The sequence below is a fragment of the Contarinia nasturtii genome, unplaced genomic scaffold (assembly GCF_009176525.2).
Source record: "Contarinia nasturtii isolate CC-2019 unplaced genomic scaffold, AAFC_CNas_1.1 Cnas_scaffold_2074, whole genome shotgun sequence".
NCBI classification, from domain to species: domain Eukaryota; kingdom Metazoa; phylum Arthropoda; class Insecta; order Diptera; family Cecidomyiidae; genus Contarinia; species Contarinia nasturtii.
This window is the reverse complement of record NW_022199404.1, coordinates 1-9130: the sequence shown is the minus strand read 5'-3', so window position 1 is coordinate 9130 and position 9130 is coordinate 1. Positions and strand designations below refer to the sequence as shown.

Genomic DNA, 9130 nt, shown 5'->3' with positions numbered 1-9130 from the left:
TGAACTCTACGACCTTCAATCCCTTAAATCAATTTCCATTCGCCACAAAAAATGTTGAGTCGAATTAGATTACAATAAATAAAATGATAACATGCATACATTAAAAAAAACTTTTCAAAATTTTTTGACTTTAGAAATATGTATATGGAACAGAACACTTGAAACGATTATACTTATTCTCAAAATATTGGAATTAAAAATTATTTCTTGCGTTATAATCACATTTGTTAAAACACACGTCTCGGTTGCAAATATTTATCTTGAATTGTATGTATTGGTGACTAAATAAATAGTTTGAACATATTATTTCCCTTTCTATAATTCGATTTGTCCATCTTTTACAGAAAAGTGACGATATTTTAAATTTAATGATTTTTATTTGGAGCCACAAAATAGTGAATATATATTTCTTTGACCTGGTGAGAAAATGTCAAAATGACATGCTCTAGACGAAAGGCGGTGGTCACATTGAGCCATTACTTTCTAACGTAGATGGAATTGTTGTTGTTTATTAAAATTATTTTAATCTATCAATGTAAAAATCGAAATTTGGATTTTTTTGCATTTTGTTGAAAGTTGTTGAGTCATAGAAAATACAAATAAAATTAAAGTAATTATAAATGTAGATTTATCTGAATTTATTGATCAACAGAAACCAGAAAGATACATTGGTTAGAATATTTGTGACCTTAAAAAATTTCTTAAAATAAAAGAGCAATGTATATATACAATATGATCAAATCAGGTAACTCTGATAAGCGTCTGTATTTGCAAAATGTCCATATTTGCAATAAATTAATTGTAATGTATTCTGTTTCTCAATGCCTATATACGAAGATTGGTGTTTTTGTATTCAATACCAGGTACTTGAACAAAGAATAATTCAAAATAGGAATGCGTTAGTTGATCAAAAACATTTTTTGTCTTATAAATATTTATTATCTTTGTAAAGAACAATTGTTTCGACGCTCAATGCGTCATCATCAGCTGTAGAATTTTAACTAAAAATGCTTTTGATGACGCATTGAGCGTCGAAACAATTGTTCTATAAAAAGATAATAAATATTTATAAGACAAAAAAGTGTTTTTAATCAACTAACGCATTCCTATTCGTTCATGTCTTACAGTCCTCAAAAAGTAAAATTATTTCATTTAAAGAATAATTCCTCTTAAAATTAAATATGCATTTTTCAAGAATTTTAATGAATTTTATTTGGAGCCACAAAATAGTGAATTCATATTTCTTTGATCTGATGGAATTGTCAAATCGATAAGCTCCAGACGAAAGGCGGTAGTCACATTCTAACGTAAATAGAATTGTTCTCTCTCAAAATTATTTTTATCTATCAATGTTAAAATTGAAATTTAGATTTAATTCAACTTTTAACTAAATGTTGTTGAGCCATAGAAAAAAATTCAAGTAAATACTAGAGTAAATTAAATATTGAAATTATAACAAACTTCTTGTTGTAAGAATTTACGTTATTTTTTTATCCAGAAATTGTGCCGAAAAAGTTATTTAACATTGAACACGAATTTTTATTTCTCTTTTTATTTTACGATAGAAAAAACTCGTATAATTCGCAGCAAAATTTATGGTACGCGAAGGTATCACATATAAACAATATGCTCTAATCAAACCACTGATAAACTCTGATAAGCGTAAACACGCGCAAATAACGCACTGTCTGTATTTGCAAAAAAAAAAAAAACAAACAAATTGTGTATCCAATTCTATTTAATTTTTATATTTAGTCATATGTGAAATTTGTATATATAACAGTATTGTTGGAGTATATTTTTTTCATTTTACGGTTAACTGTGGATATTTTGAATTCAAATATTTCAAATTAAGTAAAACTAAAAGAAATTATATTTATTTAATTTCGAAGAATTTTTTTAGGAGCCACGAAGAAGCATCGATATTATTAACCAGGTGGCATATGAAGACTTATTTTTGAATATAAAATCATGAATATATCAGCGTCATTTCTTACCATAGACTTCGTTGGCAATCGATTTCTTCTATTGTATATATGAATTCAGTGTTTAAATTGTTCAGACAATATATTTAGAGAAAAAAAAAATATTATGAAAGAATAAAAAGCAAATATTTTGTTGTCAATTTTTATTTAGTTTTATTTTTACTGTGAATTTATACGAATTCACATCTTAATATATTTCCAAAAAATTAGCTGATAAAGTCATCACATTGTGATGGAATACAATTGATTATAAATGATTCTTTTTTAAAGATTTTATAAAAAAATATTCGTGTACGTCTTTCAAGAGTACAATTGTTATAACTGGATCAGTTTAAAATATGTTTGTCAACGACTAGCCAGATAAATATCTATTTATCGAAAAATTTATGGGTACGTTTTTGTTTCGAAATGTTCGGTGTAATATAGTCAATAAGCGGTCCACGCTTGGCCAATGGCAACATCTCAAATGAAGCCATTTCGTTGAGCAATAGTTTTCGTTTAGACGAAAAAGTTGGAGTTTCCAGAAGACTGTGATGAAGATGGTTGCGTTGAGCATTTGCTGTTTCTTCTTCGATGATCTGTTTTCCTTTTTCCAAGAAAAAATCAACCCGTTCCAATGTATTATTGAAACTATTTTCATCTTCAGTATTGTTCACATCGGTTGAAATCAGCTTGTCACGTTGTGAAATTTTGATTGGAGTTTCAGTGTTTGCCTCTTCATCAGACACAGCGCATTCGTTGATTGGATCCAAGTTGATGTCGGGAAAGAATGTATGATTTGTCCGTTTAAATGCAAACGTTCTACGTTTTTGACGTTCGTCATTGGATGGTTGCAAATCCATTGCACGTACTTCCATCGATTCACTTTTGTTCAATGTACTTGTGATTTTCGGTTCATCATTCACAGATTCATTGATCGTGGACGCTGTTTTATGCAGTGATGATTTTGAAACAGATTCGCTGCTGTTTTGGCTGGACGATTCAAATTGTGAAGACGTCTCTTCGATGATTGTCGATGGTCGAATGAGACCGATGTACTTGACGGGCGATATTTCAATTGTTTCATCATCAATTTCATTTGCGTTGTCATTGATGTTCGCATTCTCATCTTGCGTCTTATCTAAATTGTCGTCTTCAGCGTCGGTAGTATCAGCAGTTTGATTGACTGTTTGATTCCATAGATCAGAAGGTGGTTCAATGTCAAACAAAATTGTTTCATTTTCATTAATATTCAAAAGTCCTTCCTTTTTATCGTTCACATCGCACTGCTGCTCTAACACCAAAAAACTATCATCCGGCAATAGTGTCTTATTCTCCTTACCAAAAATCATGCTGTTTTCACATTCCACGACGGTAGCTCTTTGGACCGGTATTGTTTCAATGTCACACAACCTTTTTTGTTCCGAACCACTTGATTCAATGGATAAATCACATTTCGATTTCGACATATTGCTGAGCTTCGATGCTTCTAATTGTTCTTCGCGTTTTTTCTGCAGAATTTGTGAAAAGATATGATCCAATTGAATGGTTGGCGTACTTGGTGACATCTTTAAAACAAGAAAATAGTAATTTTCAATACACAACAATATTACAACAACAAAATATACGTACAGATTGTAATGAAACATTTGATGTAAGAAGTCTTTTTATTGCTTCTTGTGTTTCTTTATTGATTGTTTTTCGAGCATTCGAAATCATATTGATATTGTCCGAAAATTTCCAGAATTCCAAACTAAATCACAGTTTACTTTTCGAAGCGAAATGTATTCCATGTGTATTGTACACAATTGTTTATATAGAAATTATCGTTGAAACTAAACGTCAAAATTCAAAAGAAGCACGAATGACAGACGAAATCTACGGAAAAAAATGGCTGCATACTTGTCTTTACACAATGTGTCAAAACAACTACAGCCAGATGTATGTGTGAAGAATTGATGTTTGAGATTTGAAACGATTTTCAAAATAAAATTAATGTTTTCATTTTAAATGCTTTTTTGAGATCAAATTCTTGTTTTAAACAAATCACAACGCAAAAGTGTATTTTTACCTGTATATCCGATTGATTAGTATGATTGAGTTTCAAAAATGTTTGAAATCAAACGAAATCCAAGTACAAAGTAATAAAACATTTATTTAAATTTTTTTTGTCTCTCCTTATTTTATTTAGAATGCAATTAAATTATGTTCGCACAGAGTGAAAGTGTATCAGAGAAAGTGAACCTTGGTTTTCATGTTTCACTTTTTTCATCTAAATCATAATCTTCGTCGTCACTTGACTGGCGATGGGCTAATGCACAGTCTTTAATTGCATTTTCACTGGTGTATTCAAGCGACTCATAGAATTGTTGGCACTCTTTGTTTTTGGGAAGATATTGCATTAGCGCCATTAAGTCGTTGTATTTTTCCTGAGAAATTGTACGCCTTTCATCGTACAAACATTTTAAATCGTTTTTGGGAAATGTGTCCGATTTGTTTCTTTTTTGCAGTAGAATGGAAATCGGTTGTGATTTTTTGGTGTGGTACTTTTTAACGACCAATCGAAATGGGTCGGTCGCATAATCATAGGTGATACTTTGAAATTTAGACCATGATATTTTTTTACCATTACTCGATACTTTGCTGTTTGCCAAAAGTTTTTCCAGTTGTTCAGAGCTGAAGAAGTCTTCTCGTTTCATCTGTACTACGACATAGCTGGGTTCGATTTTTTTCGCTTTCGAAATGACATCACACCACTGATCTGGAACAAGTATAGTTTTCGTTTTTTTCTTTGCTTTTTCAATGTTGTCAAAGCAACGGTCACAACTATTGTAGCTGTGTCCATTTATAAAAAATCGCTGTTCTATAGATCGTACGCCGGACGGTTTTAAGAAATTTTCGAATAAATGTTTTATCATTAATGAGATTTTGATGTTGCGCGTTTGTCCAAAATGCGAATTACTATAGAGTATCACGTCTTTTGTGTTCGCTGGTAAATTGTTGCGCAGATGTTTTCGCAAACATGATCCAATTTCTTGTGAGCCATTCAAAGCAATTGATTCATTCCAAACGTACATGTAGCCCTTGTTTCTCACTTCGTCAAATATACATACGTTGAAGCACCACAATGGTCGATAGCTCAATACTTCAGTTCTAGGTGAAATTGGTATCTCTTGAGCTCTTTGCAATGCAAACGTAAAAACTTCGATGCCACTCTCATTTTCACTCGCTTTATTCACCGAATCGACAAAACATTCTTTCAATTTTTCCACGGTTTTCATGTGTGATTTCTTTTTGCGGTGCAGCTCTTTTTTACTTTCGTCGCTCAACTGTTTATGTGTACCGGGCTTTGTACATAAATCGCATTCTTTTACGCGTCGTACAAAGCAAAGATTAAAATTTTCTTTGAAAATCTTTATGAAATTGCCATTCTTTAATGCAACCTCGTTTTTGGATTTACAAAAATCACAATACAGATTGTATAACTTTTTACAATTTAGCTGTGGGTGCAAATACTTTTTGTTACGATGTGATTCGAAGGTGGGAAATTTGGCAATGAATTGTTTCACCAAATTAATTGCGTCATCGCCAGTTTTTTTTTTTGGAAACGATCCTCTACGTTCAACGGCTTCAGGGTTTAGTTCCAATGATTTCAACGCCCGAAATAACCTACCGCGGCTTACTTTTAATAATTTTTCAATAAAGAGCGAGCATACACGTTGCTTGGCACCAGCGCCATCGACCAAATGGTATTTTGAAATGAAAGTTTTCTTCGATTTCATTATGGATCCGATATTTTCCTTGACCGGCTGCTTTTCACCCAATGATCGGAGAAATAAGGTTCGCTGAGACCATTTTTGTAAACCGTAGAAATCATCGAAATACTCCTTTTGTCGGACGACATCAATTTTTTGGGCACAATTGTGCTTGCAATGACAGGAATTTTGTGCAATGAACTCCACGTCCTTATTTTTGCCCTGTGTGGTAGTTTGAATCAGATTTTCTTCTGTTTGTTCGTGTGTATCAACTATTTGCGATTCAATTTCAATTCCATGTTCGGTTTTAATTATGGTATCTCTAGTTTCTTGATATTCCATATCTGTGAATGGGTAAATTTTATAGTAGTTTTGTGCTAGGAATAGTAATTTTAATATTTACCTGAGAATTCGCCTAATTTACTTGTTTCAATATTTCTTTCATCAACTACAGGTGATGGCATTAGTTCGTGCTGTGTCTCATTCATGAATGATGGCTCTTCAACTTCGGTAAATGGTTCGGATTTTTCGGATAAAAATACGTTTTGTGAACTTTTCACAAATTCATAAAATTGATGGAAGCTTCGCACTTGGTTCCAACAATCTGAACATACCCGCCTTGGCATTGTGTCATATTCACATACCTGTAATTCAATACAAACATGTTATGGTTCATAGTTCTTTTGGTTTTGTTGAAAATATTTACTCAAGTACTTGCCTCACATTGCATATGTTGTTTTATTAATTCAGCGATCTGCATTGATTGCCCATTCTCATCGAAAATGTTTATGTTTCCTTCGTCGAAACACAATCGACACAAATTTATAGTGTTTGATTCCATTTCAGAATTACTTTTATATTCATTACAACACAGAAATATATAAATATTTTGCCATTGACGTTTGGACTGTCATTCTTTTAGTGTCAAGTTTAACAATAATATTCTGCATTATCGATGCGAATGAGCGTAGTTTTTGAAAAAGAACGTAGGAAAGTTTGAATTTTTCAATCATTTTGTGGTGTAAAAAAATCCGCTGAGTGGTGACAGTTTATTTATTTAGTCTCATTATGATTACTATGTTGAACTGCATTACGTTTGCAACGTCACTTGAATCATGAGCACAGTATTCGTATAATTTGTACAGACTCTGTGAGGAAAAATTAATTGTAATTCAAATCAAATGTTTTAACGAAAAAAAATCCCGCAGTTTTTTTTGTTTATATAAAAAAACATAAATTTTAAAATGTTCCGAGCAGATTTGAACTGTATTAATTGAATATGACAGGCTTTCAATTTTTTTCTTTGATTTATTTTACACGGATAAGAGATTATTTTGGTCGTCAGATGATTTCCCAACATCAGAATCGGAAGGATTTTCAAGTCCAACAAAATCTTTTTTACCTCGTACCGCATCTACAGCGTCACGGATCGCACTGCCATATTGTCCATTTCCTGCATGCTCTAACACAGCCAATAAAAAAACGCCTGGTCTTCCGTTATGATCACAAATATCAAATGTTTTTGCATCTTGCAAAAATACCACATTTAAGCAGCACAACACAATTACTATTATTAGTAGGCGACGCATGTCATAGGACATAATCTTATTTAAGTTCTTCAAATTAATCTAAATTCACGTTGAACCAGACTGAATCGATAAATGCCGGAAATTCACATTATGAAATAGAACTAATCTTATTTTCAATACGACCAACTATCAAAATGCGATTATTTTGTAAAACTTTATGAAATTATATATACGAATCATCGATGGTTTTTGTGTTCATTTATTTATTGATGCGTGAAGTTCCTTGTTTTTGAATATATGATAAATATCGGCTGAATTATATATTTGTTGTTTTCTTAAATGGAAATAGTCATCGGAAAAGTAAACATTTGCTTGTAGGGAATGAATTAAAGTATTCATTCCAAAGTACTCTTGGTACTTACAAATCTGCTTACTGGTGAATCTGTTAAATCCAAATATTATCATTACACAATAAAAAAAACCAAATATATTTCGCTGACATTTGCCAAAAAATATTCAACAAATTTCATTCAATATCATATATTTGACAAAATAATGTTCTGATTATTTTCAATTTCAGTTTAAAAGCACATAATTTTAACTTAAATGTATAAACAAGCTGAAAAAACAAATGAAAAAAATTGAGTGAATGTTTGATATCAATATGAAACAGTTAAAAAAAATTAAAAATGATGCTGTTAACTTACTTAACGAACGTGTATCGTATTTTTGTTTATACGTTGCTCAGCAATTTTATGCAGTAGATGATTTCGAATCAGCAGAATTAGAAGGATTATCCACTCCAGCCCAATCTTGATTGCCTCGAAGCACATTGTAAGCGTCTCGAAGTGTGCTTCCAGCCTCGCCTTTCCATTAAATGTATGATCAATAAGGTCAAGAGCTGAGACACCTGGTTTCCCGTTGTGAACATCGGCTCTGAATTACCGCTTTAAGGTTCTTGAAGTTCTTTTTGAAAGTAATATTATTTGAATCGATGCAGAGTAGTTCGCTAACAGAAATCGATTAGGAATAGAGCAAGTGATGTTGGCCTTTTATATGCTACGAAACGGTTACTTCAAACTCACACACTGTATGAAGAAAGTGGCCTTACATTATTTTAAATTGTGTAATTGTGAGAGCAAGTTATTCTTAGCTTATCTTAACAGATTAAACAATGTATGCGTTGTATGAACTTGAAAAGAACAAAACCGTCATATACCTCACAAGAAACCATTATCAACCCAGCAAATTATTTTAGGATTCCTATTTTATAAATTGGTGCGCCTGAACGTCAAAAGCCAATCATTTTTTTCTCATTTTACAAAAACAAAACATATTTATTATTTAAAGGTTTCCTGATAAACTGTTCCCACATTATAGAAACCTTACAAATTAATATTTCAAAAAGAATCCTAAAATAATTTGTCAGGTTTATTTCTTAAGTGCCTTTTCATTCTAAAAGTTCATTGTCAAAAACTAAAAATTAAGAGCAAGATGATAACACATATGAGTCATGTATTTCTATGTTTGAGAGGAAAAAGGGGATTGGACAACTGAAAATATGATGTCAGAAAGTTTTAGAAAAGAGCCACATTTTGTAACAACAAAATTTTTGAATATTTGGTCGTATTGAAAATAAGTGATGTAATAATGTGAATTTTTTGAATTTATCTTTTCAGTCGGAAATATGATTACATACAATAAGCGAAAACAATAAGGTCTCATTCAAAGTTGATGTAGATGTCAAACTTCTTTTTATATCTCATTGTTATTGCACTAAAAATAGGACCAAGGGGGGTTGACGTATATGAGATTGGAGACTTTTTTTTGCGAATCTCGCTAATGAGCGCCATCTGATTTTAGTGTGAATTAGATGCAAAAA

General features: G+C 31.6%; 2 protein-coding genes across 2 annotated transcripts; both read right to left on the bottom strand.

The window, feature by feature from the left end:
• Nucleotides 1-2186: 2186 nt before the first annotated feature.
• LOC116347733 lies at nucleotides 2187-3778 on the bottom strand. The gene is made up of 2 exons (XM_031778447.1): nucleotides 3597-3778; nucleotides 2187-3532 (listed from the first exon to the last, which is right to left on the bottom strand). The coding sequence occupies exons 1-2, from the start codon at nucleotides 3681-3683 to the stop codon at nucleotides 2354-2356; spliced, it is 1266 nt and encodes a 421-aa protein (XP_031634307.1). The 5' UTR covers nucleotides 3684-3778; the 3' UTR covers nucleotides 2187-2353.
• Nucleotides 3779-4140: 362 nt separating this feature from the next.
• LOC116347732 lies at nucleotides 4141-6606 on the bottom strand. Its single transcript, XM_031778445.1, has 3 exons — nucleotides 6438-6606; nucleotides 6123-6363; nucleotides 4141-6063 (listed from the first exon to the last, which is right to left on the bottom strand). Exons 1-3 carry the CDS (start codon nucleotides 6558-6560, stop codon nucleotides 4217-4219), a joined length of 2211 nt encoding a protein of 736 aa, XP_031634305.1. The 5' UTR covers nucleotides 6561-6606; the 3' UTR covers nucleotides 4141-4216.
• Between the last annotated feature and the right edge of the window lie 2524 nt (nucleotides 6607-9130).